The sequence below is a fragment of the Sceloporus undulatus genome, chromosome 1, assembly GCF_019175285.1.
Source record: "Sceloporus undulatus isolate JIND9_A2432 ecotype Alabama chromosome 1, SceUnd_v1.1, whole genome shotgun sequence".
NCBI classification, from domain to species: Eukaryota; Metazoa; Chordata; class Lepidosauria; order Squamata; family Phrynosomatidae; genus Sceloporus; species Sceloporus undulatus.
Genome location: NC_056522.1, coordinates 133,030,859 through 133,050,885, shown reverse-complemented (window position 1 = coordinate 133,050,885; position 20,027 = coordinate 133,030,859). Strand labels below are relative to the sequence as shown.

The 20,027-nt window shown below is 41.1% G+C and overlaps 1 protein-coding gene across 7 annotated transcripts in view; it reads right to left on the bottom strand.

The window, feature by feature from the left end:
- KHDRBS2 (KH RNA binding domain containing, signal transduction associated 2) overlaps positions 1-17,066 on the bottom strand; it is a 506,442-nt gene extending 489,376 nt beyond the window's left edge. For all 7 annotated transcript variants that reach the window (XM_042445276.1, XM_042445272.1, XM_042445275.1 and 4 more), the window contains exon 1: positions 16,787-17,066. In XM_042445276.1, the coding sequence (XP_042301210.1) occupies positions 16,787-16,877 (91 nt within the window). In that variant the 5' untranslated portion in view covers positions 16,878-17,066. The remainder of the gene's footprint in view (positions 1-16,786) is intronic.
- Between the last annotated feature and the right edge of the window lie 2,961 nt (positions 17,067-20,027).

Genomic DNA, 20,027 nt, shown 5'->3' with positions numbered 1-20,027 from the left:
TATGTACTATTTTTAAAAAATACTTTTATTAAACATAAACAGAATATATATATATATATATACACACACACACACACACACACACACACATATATATATATATATATATGATTGAAAAGAAAAAATGCAAACAATTATAATTAAACTACTAAACAAAAACTAACAAATACTACGGACTAACCCTGACTGATGGATATATGCCATCACATTTTACTTCCCTTATATAATATTTCATTTGTGCTTACACACTATGCCAATTCTACTGAACAAAACCTGAAGTTGATTCATATCCCCAAATGGATTTTATAAATAAGTATAAACAATTCCCAGACTTTCTTAAAGTTATCCAAATATTTCTCTTTGATCAGTATTATCTAGTTTTCCATTTCCACAAGTTCCATCATGTTCCCCAGACAATCTTTTTGTGTAGGAATATCAATGGACTTCCATCTTTGAACTTTGGTTATATATTGTAAAGTCCTTCCATGTTTCTTCTCAATTTGATCATCTAGCATTCTCAGAGAGAAAAAGTACTGTATCTGGTTTTATATTTTAATTTTTTTAAAAAAAGTATGCTACTACCTTGAAATATTATGATACTTATTTATAAAATTCCCACTTTACCTAGCATTATTTCTTTTTGCAGTGAGTCACATTGTCTCATGATATGTCCAAAGTATCACAGTCTCAGTTTAGTCATCTTGGCTTCTGTGGTTCAGGCCTGATCTGCTCTAAGACCCCTTCATTTCTTTTTAAAGCAGTCCACGGTATCCATAGAACTCTTCTCCAGCACCATATTTCCAATAAGTTGATTTTTGTCCTATCAACTTTCTTCAGTATCCAGCTTTTGTAATAATGCATAAAAACTGGAAATTCTAGCAAACCATTAAGATAACCCTTGGCTTCCATAAAACTTTAAGGTGATTCCCAATTTGGGCAGCAGTCTCCTCTTTGCATTTTTGAGGCTGTGGCATATGTGGCAGAAGACACTTTCAACTGCCATTTTAAATGCATGGAAGTTTCTGTAGGGTAACTGCAAAGAAAATATTCTAGAATGAAATCATTATGGCCCATACAACAGAGTTCTCCCTTGTACTATACAGTTCAGTGCACTTCTATCTGTCAAGTCTTCCTGTGCTGAAAAGCTCTATGATTTATGCAGCTTGCCAAGGAGTGCACTGTAGCATCACTTCAACTCCTGAGGGACCAAAGCCCGTTCTTCACCCTGGACATTTTGCCTCTTTCCATGCCTTTCTGTGTCCCACTAGTAGCTCTGACAACATGTATCACGTCAGTTCAAGGGATGGCATACAAAAAAGAGAATGGAGATATATATATATATATATATATATAATGCATAGTCTCATACAAAAACATACTGAAAAGTGTCTTTTGCCATATTTTTCTCTCTTTATGCTCTGTTGTAGAGTGTATTAGTTTAATGCTCCCCCCCCCCTTTCTTGCATTCTTTATTGCTACAATTGTGGGACTGAAAAAGCAGGGAAGGGAGAAGAGAGGAGAAGAAAAATCCTAAATTGATGTCAATCATAACATTTATTTGACTTTCTCCCTATTCAGCACTGAGGGTTTCTGAGCAAAATTCTGACTGAAATCTCCTTTAGACAAGGATGACAAGGCGGGGAAACCAACAGGGACAATGCCACTCCAGCATAACAACAGAACACACAAGCAATTCCTCAAATCATTATGGTGAGCCTGGAGAACCACATCCTTGCAAGAGATAAAAAGCCACATATGTGCAACAGCTGCAGTCCTTTGACATTCAGAGATGTGTGTGTTCATTAAAACCATTGGGAATACAGCTAGATCTAACTATTGTAAGTCTGTAGTCAGTCAAACCAATTGAAAATTCTATGGGACTGTAGGATATCCTCACAACTCTGAAAGCAAGAACTTTTCTGATCAGCTTTATACTTTGGGAATGTGTACGTATCCATTGTGTAGCAAACAATAATCTATACTTCATTGACTCTGCCTCATGTTAAAAATATGAACCTTAAGAGCCCAAAGCCCAGGTGTTCAACCCGCCACAATAGAATGTGTCTCGTCTTTTTGCACATGCAATGGGGATTTTCATTTTCTAATAAAAATATTATAACTGCATAAATCTCTCCACACACACACCGCTGCTCCAGGAAAAGCCAACTGATGATGTGAGATAGTTCTAAGGCAAAAACAAAATAAAAACTCAAGAATATGTCAAAGGCATTTCTAAGGATGCAACAAAGTGCTACTTGTCTTGCAAAAATATTTATTTTATTTTTAATGATTCTTTATTTTATTTTAAAAGGAAAACAAAAGAGGTTTTTGCCCAAAAGAAGTGTTTTAATATGATTTTGACAACTTTAAAAAAAAAATGAAATGCAAATTTGTGTGCATCTTGTCCCTCTCATTTAAGTGCTTAATAAACATGCAATAAAACCACTGTGCCTAGTTTTCCTCCCATTATTCCAGCTGCACACGATCCTTTTTCCAACTCTACAATTTCTTTCAAATGCACATTTTGTGCTAATTTCACACTGTCCTTCCCCTAGAATTATAAGTCGTCTTCTTGGTTTTCCCACCTCCACACCATTTTTCTCCAATTATTTCCATTGTTTGGAAGAAATACAACTGATATAAATTGTTTTGAAGGAAGTATATTTTCTACACCAAGATGTTCATGCAGAAGATCCCTTGAATAGTTCAATGAAAGGCAATGATTGCCTAATCCACTATTGTCCAGAACTTGAAACATTCTATGTTTGTTTGCCATCTTGTCAAGGTTTCATCAAAAGATTAGTAATGGGGTGTGTGTGTGTGTGTGTGTGTGTGTGTGTATCAATCTGAATGACTGTGTACCAATTCTTACTGAATATCTTCTCCCCTGTATAGCCAGAAGATAATACCTGGCCTGCTCTTGGATGCATACTCTCTGTTTGATTGGGGGCAAGTGGCAAAGCTTTTCACATCTTCCTTGGGTGCTATGGAAACTGAGAGTATATTCTAGATCTTGTACTAGAGGCATATGGATTCTATAGGTAGGAATTGTGTAAGGAAAGAAATTTTGAAAACCACTGTAGTGAAACAGAAGTCAGATAAGTCTGTCAGCTAACAGAAATACCAATTACCATTACACATTATTTCTTGACCTTTGTGTCAGAAGTAAATAAGTGTTCACTGTAGGTAGACAATTTGTGCCCCCCTTCACACCATATACTTCTACAGCTCCCATCGGTGTTAGCTAATGCAAACAATAGTGAAGGATGGTGGGAATTGTAGTCTAACAACTTCTGGAGGACCAGAAGTTGCACATCCCTGATATATACCAATATACTTAATGATTAAAGTATAACAATAATTTGAGAATGATTAAGAATGATTTAAGAATAATTTAAGAAATCTTCCATTCTGATTTTGCAACTGTGTCAAATTTTGAACTGCTTGCCCACTTTGCGTGAGCTTGGAAAAGTTGCTTCTTTGGACTAGTCCCAGAATTTCCTAGCCAGCTTGGCCACTGGCCATAAGGGCTGAGAACATTTGGGAGCTGTAGTATCAAAAGGTTACTTTTAACAGCTCTAGTTACATGATATCTGCCGACAGATGCCACCAAGTAGATCACAGTTTACTAGTGATTCACTGCTGGCTTGTTTCCCAGTGAGCCACCTAACACTGGTGTCTAGCTGGACTTCCTGCAAAGGGTGCTAGAGTAGAAGGATTTCATGGTCATCCAAAAGGTGTTTGTGTTCCTAAGAAAGCATGATAACCCTTAAAATAGTTTATGTACACCTTAGCCTATCAGCCAGAGGTATCTTCAGCCAAATGCCTCTGAGGAAGTAGACTTAAGTCTAAGAAAACTTATACTGTCAACTTTTTTCTTTCATTTAGTATTAAAGGTGCTACATGATCTCTCTACATAGGTATTTGCTTATTTATTTATTTAGCTATCATATATTTGCTTTATTTCCTACTTTTCTCCCAAAATGGGAGATGTTGTCTCTGTGTGGGTTGTCTCATCGTACTGTGTAAGTTAAAAGGCATTAGCTGAAAAAATGCATGATATATAATTTAGAAATGCACCTAACCATTGGTCCAATTAAAGTATTGATTTAATACATTTATTTACAAAAATTAAAGGCTATTGCCACACTGCAGAAATAAAGGAATTTGATGCTACTTTAACTGCCATCCTGTGGAAATCAAGGATTCGTAGTTTGGTGAGATATTCAGCCTGGTCTGTTAGAGAGCACTGGTGCCCCACCAAATGATAAATCCAAATTCCACAGAATGGAACCATGAATTAAAGCAGTGGCAAACTACTTTATTTTTATATCATAGCACATCTATTTACCCCAAACAATTAAAGGCTGAAGACCTGCTTGAGAAAAAAAAAAGTCTTTGCCTGTCAGTGAAAAGACAGCAGAGAGAGGCCCAAAGGAGCTTCCCTTGGGAGGAAGCACAAAAGTTTAAGAGCAACCTGTGAGAAACATCTCACTTGTGCTCTCACTGCATAATCTGGGGAGGAAGGTAGGATGGACAGAAAGCCTTCCTTTCCCACATTGTAAAACCTGGGCAGGTGTACATGGGGAAAACATTTCACATATGCTGGACCTAAGCTATATAAGGCTTTATAGGTAATAACCACCACCTTGAATTGCACCTTGAAATGGTTGAGTAGCCAGTGAAGCTGTTTCCATATTGTTCTTTTCTAAGAAAGAAATATAGGCCTGGTCCAGACTGGTGCTTTGCGCCGGCCTGGCCACATACTAGGGTTGTGCGGGGGTAGAGCATCCGCACACCCCACAACCCTAGTAAATTGTGGCAACATCATCATGGCAGCCTTCCATCCACACGGGGGCCGTCATGATGACATCATGCACGTGCCGCATCCAAATGGCGCGGCACGTGTGTGATGTCTCCACACTGATCCAGGCCGCTTATGGCTCCTTTTGGGTGCTGCATCGTTCCTGCTGCAAGCAAACGGCTGCGGGAACGATGCCAGGGAGAAAGGTGGCGGGCAGCCGGTGAGGCTGCCCCGCCCCCAACCCGGAGATAAAAGGGGCGCCACAGACCCGCCCCTTTGGGGCAGTCTATACAGCACCATAGACTTGTCTACAAATATGCCAAGGCAGCAAGAACATAGAAAGCTGTTCAGCCTCATGGTCATCTGTCCAAGTGCTTCTCTGATTAGCTGCAGCTGTCCAGGGTCTCCAGCAAAGATCTTTCCCATCATCACCTACCTAAAACTAAAAAAAAAAAGCAAAAAAAAAAAAAGCACACAAATGGAAAAGGCAGAGTTGAAACGTTGGGACCTTCAAACATGTGGGAATTTTGTTCCTTCCCAAAAGAGTTCTAGCATTCTCTGGTAGAAAACTTTCCATCTGTCAGCTTCAATAAACTAGCCAAGGGCACACTGCTAGAAGTGTTCACCAGTTAAGGCCTAAGAAAGAATTTCTCTACTCATTCTTACCATCCTGTGATGCCCTTGATTTGATCATTTAGAACAACAAGTAGAACTAAGGGATTCAGGATGCTGAAGACCTATGTATAACTCATATAAGTAACTACTACAGCTAAAGGAAGGGTTTTTCTAGGTCAGGTGCATACATGTGTGGGCATTCTTCAGTCTTTGACACCAGTGCCAGGGAGTGATCTGCATGGGTGAATAAACTATCGCAGATTAATTCTGCCAAAGAGAGAACAACCACACCTCCTGGTGTCAATTCTAAAACAGTTTTTTTTTTTTTTTATCACCTTCTGATTTTCTGTCAAGCAAATAAATTACATGCATGGTGGAGGGGGGAATACTCCCACCCTAAGCAATTGATCTCAGCCAGCTTTCTGATTTTTTAAACAATCAAAAATTATATATATATATATATATATATATATATATATATATAGAGAGAGAGAGAGAGAGAGAGAGAGAGTAGTAATTTGGTTATGGAAGATTCCTTCCTGATGGAAACACAAGAAAATTAGCAGAAACAGTTAATTAATACTAGTTACTGCAGCCTGCATAGATAATATTAACTAATAAATCCTTCTTACAACTAAGGCTGAAGATAATTATAACCATCCACAAATAAAGAGCAAGTGTTTGAATGGCAGTAGGTCACTGGATTAAGCAATAACCTTTCCCTCATAGCATAAAGGCACAATCTTCATAACAGTGTACCTTGCAGCTGAAAATAATTTGCATGCAATGACCTTATCACAGCCTCTCCATTCCCAGAAGAAGTATATATTAATGAGCCGAGCAGACCTGATACGGAACACAGATCTCTAGCACTGAATCAGATTTAGTTTTGAATCCACATACCAGAAACCATGTGTTCAGGAAGTAAGAAAGTCCTTTCCTTTTTTTATTAAAAAAATATTTTTATCAGTCAGATAAGGCACGAAAAGGGAACTTGTGGAGCCGAAGGCTTTCATGGCGGGCGTCCATAGTTTTTTGTGGGTTTTTTTTCTGGGCTATCTGGTTCTAGAAGAGTTTATTCCTGATGTTTTGCCTGCATCTGTGGCTGGCATCTTCAGAGAATGCTAGCATGGAAGAGAGCTGGGTAACACGAATCAAGAAACATGAGAGATGCTGCAGACTGAGTCAGCCAGAAAAATCAGCCGTAGCAGAACACATTATAAACCATCCTGGGCATAAAATGCTATTTGAAAACACTGAAATTCTGGACCATGCCAACAACTATCAGGTCAGAATGTACAGGGAAGGCATTGAAATCCACAAACACATGGACAACTTCAACAGGAAACCCTTAAAGTGAACAAAATTTGGCTACCAGTCCTGAAAAACCCAAAATCAAGACCCAGCCCATGCAAGTGAGAAACCACTCAGAGTCAGGGGTTTTCCCAGCAGACAATGATCACTAATTAAGAAGACAGCAATCCTCTTTGCATATCCTCCCACTTTGAGGCCTTGCCATCAACAACAGAACAATACACAGAAAAACATGGAAATCACTCCTTCCTACCCTGGGTCACACAGTGTGTGTGTGTGTGTGCGTGCGTGCGCACACACACACACACACACACACACACACACACACACACAGCTCAGATCCCAGCCACAGATGCAGGCAAAATGCCAGCAATAAACTCTTCTAGAACATGGCCACATAGCCTGAAAAATCTACAAAAACTATGGAGCCTGAGGACCTTCATGTGTTACTGAACTGTTTCCTCATCTCTCAGTACTGGCTAGTTTGGTAGGAACTGGAACCCAACAATATTTGCAACTTCCCAGATGTTGCTAGATTCCAGCTGAATGATTCCAGAATTTCTACAGTATAATCACAATATCATTCATGTATGTATGTATGTATTTGCCTTAGTCTCTGCTTTTCTCTTAGCACAGGACTGAAGGTGGCTCACAACAAAAGTAAAACAAAGGATTGTCAAAAATTTATTCTACAAAAAACAAACAAACTCCTAAACAAACAATTTAGTTGCAAGCACCAAGATGGAACAGTATAAAACACATGTTTAAAATATAATAATAATCCAAAGCACACTGCAGAAATAATCCAATTTCAGACCACTTTAACCGCCCTGGCTCAGTGCTAGGGAATCCTGGGAATTGTAGTTTGTTGTGGCACCAGAGTTCTCTGAAAGAGAAGGCAAACATCTCACAAAACTACAGTTCCTAGAATTCCCTAGCATTGAGCCCAGGCAGGTAAAGTGGTCTCAAACTGGATTATTTCTTCAGTGTGTTTTGGACCATGAATACAATAAAAGCCTAACAAAGATAACTGTAGGTTAGGATTCTGCTCTGACCATAGCTAGATTCAATTAAGGGAGTCACAAAATGTTCTCTTGGGCCTGTTACAGACTGCCAAAATAAAGCTGCTTCGGGTCTCTTTGGAGGTATGCTATTTAGAATCATAGAATCATAGAATCGTAGAGTTGGAAGAGACCACTAGGGCCATCCAGTCCAACCCCCTGCCATGCAGGAAATCCAGATCAAAGCATCCCTGACAGATGGCCATCCAGCCTCTGTTTAAAGACCTCCAAGGAAGGAGACTCTATCACCTTCCAAGGAAGTGCATTCCACTGTCGAACAGCCCTTACTGTCAGGAAGTTCCTCCTAATGTTCAGGTGGAATCTCTTTTCCTGTAGCTTGCATCCATTGCTCCGGGTCCTGTTTTCTGGAGCAGCAGAAAACAAGCTTGCTCCCTCTTCAATATGACATCCTTTCAAATATTTAAACAGGGCTATCATATCACCTCTTAACCTTCTTTTCTCCAGGCTAAACATCCCCAGCTCCCTAAGTCGTTCCTCATAGGGCATGGTTTCCAGACCCTTCACCATTTTTGTCGCCCTCCTTTGGACACGCTCCAGTTTCTCAATGTCCTTTCTGAATTGTGGTGCCCAGAACTGGACACAATATTCTAGGTGGGGCCTGACCAGAGCAGAATACAGTGGCACTATTACTTCTCTTGATCTAGACACTATACTTCTATTGATGCAGCCTAAAATAGCATTGGCCTTTTTAGCTGCCGCATCACACTGTTCACTCATGTTCAACTTGTAGTCGACTTGAACTCCTAGATCCCTTTCACACGTAGTTTCATTCAGCCAGGTGTCACCCATCCTATATCTGTGCATTTTATTTTTCCGCCCTAAGTGCAATACCTTACATTTCTCCGTGTTGAATTTCATTTTGTTAGCTTTGGCCCAGCTTTCTAGTCTATTCAGGTCATTTTGAATCTTGATCCTGTCCTCTGGGGTATTAGCTATTCCCCCTAATTTGGTGTCATCTGCAAATTTGATAAGTATGCTCCCAATTCTGTCGTCCAGGTCATTGATAAAGATGTTGAATAGCACTGGGCCCAGGACAGAGCCCTGTGGGACCCCACTGGTCACTTCTCTCCAGGATGAAAAGGAGCCATTGTTGAGCACCCTTTGGGTTCGGCCGGTCAACCAATTACAGATCCATGTAACAGTTCCTTTGTCTAGCCCACATTTTACTAGCTTGTTTGCAAGAATGTCATGGGGAACTTTGTCAAAGGCCTTAGTGAAATCAAGATATACTATATCCACAGCATTCCCTTCATCTACCAAGCTGGTAATTTTATCAAAGAAAGAGATTAGGTTTGTCTGGCATGACTTGTTTCTCTGAAACCCATGTTGACTTTTTGTGATTATGGCATTGCCTTCTAGATGTTCACAGACTCACTGTTTAATGATCTGCTCCAGAATCTTTCCTAGTACTGATGTCAGACTAACTGGACGATAATTGTTGGGATCCTCTTTTTTCCCCTTTTTGAAGATGGGGACAACGTTTGCCCTCCGCCAGTCTGCTGGGATCTCTCCTGTTTTCCAGGAGTTTTCAAAGATTATTGCCAATGGCTCTGATATTACATTTGCCAGTTCTTTTAATACCCTTGGATGGAGTTCATCTGGTCCCGGAGACTTAAATTCATTTAGATTAATAAGGCGTTCCTCTACTATCTCTTTACTTATTATGTGCTGAAATGCCCCTATCCTGTCCTCTGCTCCATTATCCTCAGGTTGAGCACCCTTTGCCTTTTCTGAGAAGACTGAGGCAAAGAAGGTGTTGAGTAATTCTGCCCTTTCTCTGTCTTCTGTTAGCATTTTGCCATCTTCTCCACGAAGTGGCCCTACCATTTCCTTCTTCTTACTTTTGCTGCGGACATATCCAAAAAAGCCCTTTTTATTGTTCTTAACCTCTCTAGCAAGCCTGAGTTCATTCTGTGCTTTAGCTTTTCTGACTTTACCCCTACACATGCCTGCTATTTCTTTGAATTCCTTTTTTGTGATTTCCCCCTTTTTCCATTTCTTATACATGTTCCGTTTCAAACTTAGCTCGGTTGAAAGTTCCTTAGTCATCCATCCTGGTTTCTTGAGACACCTCCCATTTTTCTTTCTCACTGGAACTGTTTGAAATTGTGCCTTCAATATCTCCCTTTTGAGAAAGTCCCATCCGTCCTGAACTCCTTTATCTTTTAGTATTTCTGACCATGGAATTGCCCTCAATACTTCTCTAAGTTTACTGAAATCCGCTCTCCTAAAGTCTAGGATGCGTGTCTGACTATGCCTGGCTTCTCCTTTCCACTGTATTACAAACTCCAGGAGAACATGGTCACTTCCACCTAATGATCCCACTACTTGCACCCCATTAACCAAGTCATCCTTGTTGGTTAGGATCAGATCTAAAATAGCTGACCCCCTTGTTGCCTCTTCCACCTTTTGGACCATGAAATTGTCTTCCAGGCAAGTGAGGAATTTGTTAGACCTTGAGGATTTTGCTGAGTTTGACTTCCAGCAAATATCAGGATAGTTGAAGTCGCCCATCACTACTACATCTCTCTTTTCTGACTGTGTGGTATTTAAATGATGTATTTAAATGATGCATAATTTGTTTTTATTTTGTTTTATTTATATACTGCTATTCCAAAGATCATAGCGGTGAACAGCAAGTAAGCTAATTAGCAAGTAAGCTAATTTGCCCCCAACAGTCTGGGTACTCATTTTAGCGACCTCGGAAGGATGCAAGCCTGAGTCAAGCTTGGGCCCTTTTGCTGGTCTTGAACTCGCAACCTTGTGGTTTCGAGTGAATGGCTGCAGTACAGGCATTTAACCACTGCGCCACCAGGACATGGGTGCTAAGAGTCTGGAGGTCGCGCCAAAGCAACACTCCATTCCTAAGCACTGGAGTGCAGCTTTGGTGCAGCTTCCAGATTCTTAGGATGCATCCATCATTTAAATAGCATACCTCCAAAGAGACCCGAACCAGCTTTATTTTGGTAGTCTGTAACAGGCCTTAGTTCTCTATAAAGTGGGCAAAACAATATGTAGTGGACAAGGGTAGGTTAGCAGAAAATAGAAGCAGAATAGTTTAGGATCTGATACTTAGTCATTTCAAGTCTAGAAGGAATGTTCCAGGATCAAAAATGATTTTCCCCTGTAAGGAATAGGGTCTGAATCCTACTGGTAGTACCAGTAGCAACAGACTCACTTGATCAATGGGATTTGCATGTTAACTCATCATTCAACAATTAATTCAGACAATCTAATCTAGCTGAGAGTACTAATATGATTTATGTTTCATGACTTCATGCTCTAGTTCCTGGACCTCAGTGAATCCTAATGAAGTTGTGTTTCTTTTTTCTTTTTTTAAAGATGACTTGTAGAAAGATCATGATGGAAAGAGTTTGAAGTTCTACAGAAAATGCCACAAAACTGCCATGGTTTGTAAAGGGCATCACACTGATACAACACAGGGGCATATGCCCTCCCTATATTAGGAGAAGCCACATATCTGTATGGGGATCATCTTCCTCCACTCCAAATGCACCTTGGAAACATGAAGAAAGGAAGATGAGTCATTCCCACTTCCCATTCCTTTTAAAATGCAGGATTTGATTCCACAGCCTATTTGTTGAATCACAAACTACTGCTGGAAGTTACACAGCAGCATTACCAATACATAAATGCATAGTATTTATGTATTGTATGTTTAACCTATTCTTCTTCAATAAAACTCAAGCTGGTATACATCAGGTACATAAGAGTGGCCTTATTTAAACATGAAACTTCCCATAAGGCAGATGCCTTAGGTAGATACCTTCTCATGATCTAGAGGAATCCCTTTGGCGTGCTGAAGAAAATGCATGAGTTGAATAGAATATTCCAATATTCTTTACTTTTTCTTTACTAGGGACCCCCTTTAAATAGCTTTTGTTGCTGCAGACCTCCAAGACCTAATGTTTAAAACCATATAAATAATGTTAATAATAATAATGCCACCCAAACACTGAATCATTAACAATCAACCATCCATTAAACCTTCCCTCAAAGATGCCAGAGAGAGAGAGGAAAGATTTTTTCCTGCTTCTTCCTGCCAGTTTGAATTTGGAGCAGATTGAATGGCAATGTTCAGGCTCAGCCAGTCAGCCAACCTTTGCCTTGGCTCCTGTCATGTGGCTGAGCAGTCTTTAACCCTTCATAGAGTCCCTGTGAAAACACTGTGGTCCCCTGGGGGTTCATGGACCACAGGTTAAGAACCACTAGAATAATTCATTTTTGGTCCCAGAACTGAAGCTCCTAGTTTGCATTACACACTTCCTTTGAGACTGCTGAGTTTGGAAGAATCTAAACTCTCTTCAATTTATTGCATAGGTGCACCACTAAAACTGTGCCTCATGAGTTCTATCACTTCCAAGAATCTTCTTCCAGTCACTTCTCAAATACAGCCCTCCCTCCCTCCCTCCCTCCTTCCCTCTCTCTCTCTCTCTCTCTCAGAGTTATTTTTTTAGAGTTGTCTATTATTATTATTGAAACTATATACTGTGCACATTCTTCTTAACACTCCAGATTGCTTTCTTCCAGAGTAGCAATCCACTGGATCCAGAATTCAGAATTAGAATTCAACAGTGGCCATGGAGAGACAACATTATGTGTGTGTGTGTGTGTGTGTGTCCAGTCTCCATAACTTTGCACGTTGCTCCTGTTTTGTAAATATATGTAATTGAAATGGAAAAAAAACCCAAACAACCACAAACAATAGGAGAGGCTTTCAGAGTCCACTGAGCTCCACAGTTTCATGAAGCACCAAACTCATTTTTCCTTTCATATTTTCAGATTCAGTCCCTTCAGTTTGGTTAATTCATACTCCCTCAGAAATGACATCAAAATTGCCTCTACGGTGCCCGGGTACAAGAGGATGTGAAATCTGTATAGTAGCCTTAAGTGTTACGATAACAATAAAATGTGGCATATAAAGCTGTTTAAACATTCTTCTTGCTGTGTACTTAAATATCCTTACAGCCATTGAAATCCATTTGGTGGAATGACATACTATGATCTTTTACCTGCCAGCTAGAAAGGTTAACTGCAATATATTGTGCAGTTAATTCAGTTAACAATGAACTGAAAAGGGGCCAGTAATTATTCTGCCTGCTATAACAGGTTGCAGCATAATGCAACTTCATTAGTTTGGAGATGTTCTCTTTGTAGAACCTGGAATTTTATAAGCTACTTCTGCTTATCTAGGATATTAAATATTTAAAGGAGTTATCTCTACCACGTTGAAAGAACTGACTCTAGATAACTTAGGGCCTGAACAGACAGGGCAAAATAAAGCTGCTCTGGGTCACTTTGGAGGTATGCTGTTTAAATGATGTCTACATCTTAAGAGTCTGGAAGCCACACCAAATCCATGCTCCAGTCCTAGGGACTGAAGTGCAGCTTTGGCACAGCTTCTGGCCTCTTAAGATGCATGTGCCATTTAAACAGCATACCTCCAAAGTGACCCAAAGCAGCTTTATTTTGGCCTGTCTGTTTGGGCCCTTGGTCTTCTTTTTAGAGCATTAGACACTGGGTGTGGCAGTACCATTGCTAGAGCCAAAACCATTTAGTGCCTGTCTGCCCCTTTCAAACCAATGGAAGAGTCAATGGAATCAATGAAAACCTATGCTTTGGATATGAACACATACAGATATGTATTCACATGTGACCTCATATTATACTAAATCCCACCATCTTCCATAGGTCTAATTCCCAAGGTAGTGCATGCAATATAGGAATGCAGTATTAACACTACAAAGTACACTTGATTTCAATAGGAACCAGCATGGCATCCTTTAATTATAGACCAAACCAGTTCAATCTCCTCTTCCAGTTTACTTAATCCAGTACATGGTCATGTGAAACTAAGCATATTGAGTTCTGGGGAACTTACTCTCAAAACAGTTAGTTGGAAGAAATTAAAGAAATAAAAGAAACTTAGTTCTTTGATGCAGTCATTATCTCAGTTTATAGCTATTTATACTGTGTTTGAAAGAGTGACATCTTCACATTTTACAAAACTATTATTGTTGTCAAAATATTCCTGAACACTTTTTTGGGGGAAGTAGCGGCATTAACATAGCTTCGTCAGACTGAAGTTAATTTGTTTTTGTTTTTTAATTATATATGTCCCTTACTTCATTGAAAGTTAAATTAAATTAAAGAAGAAAACTAAATTGCACATTATGGATAAGAAGACGTTCTTAGCTTTAGAAACCCTAGAAAAAGAGAGGACTTCATAGATCTAAAAACTGTCTGCTGGTTTTATTTATTTTCATACAACTCCTCTAAGGGTGCTGCATATGTTCGTCTAACTTTGACCCCCCTCCAGTATTACATTGAAATGAATGCCAAGCCTTTACTTGTGCATTTAATTGAATACATTAGCAGTGAGAAGGCTTCCTAAGTTATCAAGGGCCTCCTTTTATTATCTATAAATAGCAAACAGTCAATACTAATATTATAGTTCTAGTAAGACATGTCATTTGAAAGGTTAATATAGTGTTCTTGCTCTGTATTCTTCTGTTTGTAGCACATTCAGATAAACGGATGTAATATGTTGGTAATCTTTCAAGGGACAGGCCAAAGAGATGCTTTTTAGCCTCACTCTGTTTGTAATTTTTCACTGCCCTAAGTGTGCTCACTTTATGGAAAGTTTACATTTCAGACATTTCACTTTTTATAGAAATCTGAAATGCAGCTCCAGAAACCATGACAGATGGTGTTTTGAAGGATAATGCCAGGTAACTGGTATGAATCCCACATTAGTATTCTCTCCAGCTTTCCGAGGCAGCTCACCTTAGTCTCTTTTTAATATTCACATATGCTCACCTACAGCTACAGTCAGGAGGGGAGGGGGGACAGTCTATTAGTTTATTAAAACCTGCACATCATTTGGAATTGAATTCTAGCTTGAATAGAAAAACAAGATGCGAATATGCCTGTATGGGCTTATTTTTATGTCAAGTTTTAAAATAACCACAGTTTTTTTTTAAATACCTCACCATTTTATTCCACCGCAAATTCACCCCTCACTCTTCTTGTGATTTTCCTATCTCAGCAGATAGTTCCCCCTGCTGGGAAAAGTTCAAATTACACACACACACACCGTATGTTCCTTTTGGAAAGTGGGGGAGTCTAGACTTTGTTTTTAAAAAACCTATCTGCTATGAAAGCACTCATTTGACAATCTGGTTTCTCCAAATTAATGCCTCTTTCTTTCATAAGGACCTGAAGATTCATCAGATAAAGTGTGTTTGATGCCAGCTTGGATATTTTGAAGATAATGTTCCTTTTATTTATTGAAATAATTCAGATTAGTTGGAGTACTAGTGTTTCCTCTCTCTCTCTCTCTCTCTCTCTCTCACACACACACACACACACACAGGCACACTGCTAGATTTCTATGCAAATATTTGCATTTGAATCTTTTTATCCCAAACTCTCCCAAGTCTTACGCTCATACGGTATCATGCTCTGTACCTACCAGAATGTGTTCATACCTGACATTAGATTATAATATTCTAAAGGGGCAAAAGAATAGTAAAAAAAAAAAAAAAGAATGTAAACATCTTTTACAAACGATATACTAGTAAAATGGCCAAAGGATAAATTCAAGGAGGATACTTCTGAAGGCAGCTCTGTGCCTCAGAGTCTGATACAGACTATGACATGTAACTAAACAGTCAGAGAAAGGCACAACTTGGAAAGTTCTGGTTACTAACTTGTCAAAGAAACAATTCGGCAATCCTGACATATGCACAAGAAGGTCCATCATAATCATATCTTGGTGAACACATTTCGGTTCCATATTGTAGCAAGATGGGGGCAAACCCAGCAGTACATTTGACAAAGTTAATATATCCAGAACAACAGCAGAGTGTAATGACGCCAACAGAGTGATATGAACTGTAACAGACCTTGCCATTCCCATATAATATGGACATTTTTCTTTTTTAAAAAAAGCAACACCTCATGATGGGAAAGGTTTAAAGAGTGTGGATCCATCTTTGTGGTGTGTAAATAAATTCTGAAGCCCTGGAACCTTTACCTCCTAAACAAGTAGTTCACTTAATAAAAAAAGAGAATTCCTTATTAATGAAAGGAAAAGCTTCTTATGAAAATGAGCACTCCTGATGGCTATGGTTATGATTGTTTAATAAGTCAGTGCCATTGGCTAGATTATGTTTTTGAAATGGAAATATTCAGTACAGGAGAGAGGAAGAGTTCTTGGAAAAGTGGGTCCAAAAATCTCTACAGCAGACCAGATTTAGGGGTAACCTTCCTTTCCAAACATTAAACATGTGTGTGTCTCTGTGTGTGTGTGTTGCCTCTAAAACCCACATAGGAAAGGAAGATGACCCCTAAATCTGATTTACTGTAGATTAGTAACTTGCCTCTGAAATACCAGGACAGCCATATCCAATGTCTTTCCCAACATGCGAATTATGCGCCGTTCACCTGCAAACGGGGCTGCTGGGAAAGCCCCTTCCGAACCCCTCTTTGCTTCCTGCCCAGTATTGCTACAGAAACCTGTCAGCATCTCTCCCTTCCTTCACCTTGCCTTCTGAAGCAAGGCTGCTAGCAGAAAGCCTGGCCACTCCATCCCTTTCAAGCCCTTCCACTGCCCTAGGCGAAGATTTCTCTTTCTCTCACTCCAGGCTACCAAGGATGTGAACTGAGGGAGGAAGAAACCCAAAGCAAAACTCATTCCCTTCCTTTCCCTCCTGCACTTTCCGACTTGCTGCCTCCATATCCCTGATGCAGCCTGCTCTGTCTCAGCCCCTTCTCTGTCTTCTCTAGATTCCAGACACTTCTTCCCCCCAACAGGAGGCTAATCTGACCACCTGAGGGTCGGTCCATCCCTTCCAAGCCCTTCTCTTCTCAGTCCCAGGCCAGGTGACAGCACACAGCATCCCCAGCAGGCATCTCAGTCAAGCTCAGTCAAGGCAACCTGCCTTACCTTCCGCCAAGAGGCGCATGGCATGAACAAAGGAAGGGTCCAGGCTATCTTTCTCGGCCATCAGCTCGGGTAAATATTTCTCCTCTTCCATCGTCGGCTGAAGGTGGGGCTGGGGAGGGAGAGGGAGGCTGGCTGGCTGCGGGATGCTTTCTAGCTCTCTCTTGCCTCGCTGGACTTGGAACAGTCTTTCAGCACCTTGGAGAGCAGCGCCTTGCCTTCAGCACCCTGGACAGCGCCTCCTGCCCTGGCAACGCGTGGGGCGCCTCTGCCTTTGCCTCTCCCCGCGGCCACTGCCAGCCACCGGCGGAGCCCAGGAGCCTTAACTAGGGAGGAGGGGGCAGGAGGGAGCCTCCCCCCACCTCTCCTGGCTTCCCATTGGACAGAGCCCGCTGGAAAGGCGGGGAAGGGACAAGCAGAGCCGCCCTCCCATTGGATCCCTCCCTTTCGCCGAGGCTGAAAGGCAAGGCAAGGGAAGGGAAGGGAAGGTGCTGAAGGCGAGCCAAGGAGGAAGCCAGCAAGGCTTTGAGGGCTTTGCAGGGATCGGGATCAGGGGGACTGGATGGCCTCATGACAAAAAGGGAAGTCCTTCCAGAGACACATGTAGGACATCTCCCAGGTGTTTCATTATTGTTGTTATTATTATTAGGGATGCAGTGACTTAGAATCCTATGACTTTTGAGACCAGCTTGGGGTATGTAAAGCCACTTGGTAAGCCTCGGCAAGTCACACTCTCTCTGCTTCAGTGGATGGCAATGGCAAACTTTTTTTTGAAAAAAACAAAAAACCAACATGCCATGATAGGTTCACTTTTGGTTCACCATAAGTTGCAAATGACTTGAAGGCACAAAGCAACAGCAACAAAGAAGTAGAATCATAGAGTTGGAAGAGACTGCAAGGGCCATCCAGTTCAAACCCCTGCCATGCAGGAACTCTCAATCAAAGCATCCCTGACAGATGGCCATCCAGCCTCTGTTTAAAGACCTCCAAGGGAGGAGACCCCACCACATGCGAAGGGAGTGTGTTCCACTGTGGAACAGCCATTACTATCAGGAAGATCCTCTTAATGATAAGGTGGAATCTCTTTTCCTGTAGCTTGCATCCATTGCTCCGGGTCCTGTTCTCTGGAGCAGCAGAAAACAAGCTTGCTCCCTCCTCAATGTGACATCCCTTCAAGTATTTAAACAGGGCTATTGTATCACCTCTTAACCTTCTTTTCTTCAGGCTAAACATCCCCAGCTCCCTAAGTCATTCCTCATAGGACATGGTTTCCAGATCCTTCACCATTTTAGTCGCCCTCCTCTGGACATGCTCCAGTTTCTCAATGTCCTTTTTGAATTGTGGTGCTCAGATCTGGACACAATATTCCAGGTGGGGCCTGACCAAAACAGAATAGAGTGGCACTATTACTTCCCTTGATCTAGACCAGTGATGGTGAACCTTTTTGAGGCCGAGTGACCAAACTGCAACCCAAAACCCACTTATTTATTGCAAAGTGCCATGTCCCTCTGGCTTTCTAGTAACAGACTTTGCCAAACTCTGTGCTGGGGCAACGGCACATGTGCCCACAGAGAGGGCTGTGAATGCCACCTCTGGCACGCATGCCATAGGTTCGCCATCACTGATCTAGACACTATACTTCCATAGATGCAGCCTAAAATCGCATTGGCCTTGTTAGCTGCCTCATCACACTGTTAACTCATGTTCAACTTGTGGTCTACTTGGACTCCTAAATCCCTTTCACAGGTAGACTCCTTAAAACAGGTGTCTCCATCCCCAAGATGCCAATTCTGATGTTCAGAAGATCTGAAGGTTGGCAGTTCAAGGCTGGACTGCCACATGATGGGATGAGCTCCTGTCACTAGTTCCTGCTTCCGCCAACCTAGCAGTTCGAAAGCATGCAAATGCAAGTTCATAAAGAGGTACCACTTCTCGATGGGAAGATCACAGTGTTCAGTGCAGTCATGTTGGCCACATGACCGCTAGAGCAGTCCTCGGACAACGCTGGCTCTTCGGCTTAGAGACAGAGAGAAGCACTGCCCCCTACAGTGGATTACAACTAAACATTCAAGTCAAGGGACTTCCTTTACCTTTATCATCATCATCATCATCATCATCATCATCATCATCATCATCATCATCATGTTTATTTATATCCCACCTTCCTCCCAGTACAGGAGGCTGTCATCCTTTGGCCACATCATACGAAGGGCTGATTTGATGGGAAAAAGAAAAACACTACAAAAGGTAGCAGGCAGTAGAAAGAGAGGAAGACCACATGCCAAATGATAGACTCAGTCAGAGATGATTACAGGCATGAAATCAGAGGAACTGAGTAGAAAAGTGGAGGATAGGGGGTCATGGAGATGTCTCATACACAGGGTCACTATGGTTCAGGGACGACTCGAGGGCAGTTAACAATAACAACAACAACAATCTCCCAGACATTTTATCACATTCTGCTAGTCAATTCCCTCAATGCCCATTGTTTTTATTTTGCAGGTACTAATCTCCTACCCACCCCTTCACCCAGTCGCCTCTAATGGTTGGTAAAGGGGGCGGGGAAGGGGCTGTAATGACTGATTCATCTAAAAGGGTGACTAGGGGACGTTCACTGCTGCTTTAATTAAGTAGTGGATTGATTCTTTGTCTTTTACTTATCTAGTTGGAATACACTGCCCAGACAGACTTTATGATGGAAATGATCACAGACTGCTTGCCTCCACTGAAAAGTATAAGGAAAAGTGCCGAGTTTAAAACTATAGTCTCTCCTTGGAAATGTGTGCCGAGAGGAAGTCAGAAATCATTATTGTTATTAATTGCTGTAAAGTCAAATTTAAATGAGAGAACCTCCAAGGCATCTTGGCATCACCAGCCCTGCTCAGATCATGCAAGAATAGGGTTGTGTGGCTTCCTTGACTGGCCACATTACCACACAATGCTCTTATAGTGCTGCTATTCCACTTTTACTGCGCTGGCTGCCTCCTGTTGTATTCTGGGGTTTGTAGTTCACTGAGGCCTAAGAACTCTCTGATTGAACCCCTCCCTTAACTGCAAATCCCAGAATGCAACAGGAGACAGTCAGAGCAGTTAAAGTGGAATAGCAGCACCATAAGAGTGTAGTACGGTAATCTAGTCTGAGTCTTTCCACCTGTCGTGTGGTCTTCCCTTTTCCCTACTGTCTCCCACTTTACCAAGCATTATTATCTTTTCTAATGAGTCACATCATCTCATGATATGTCCA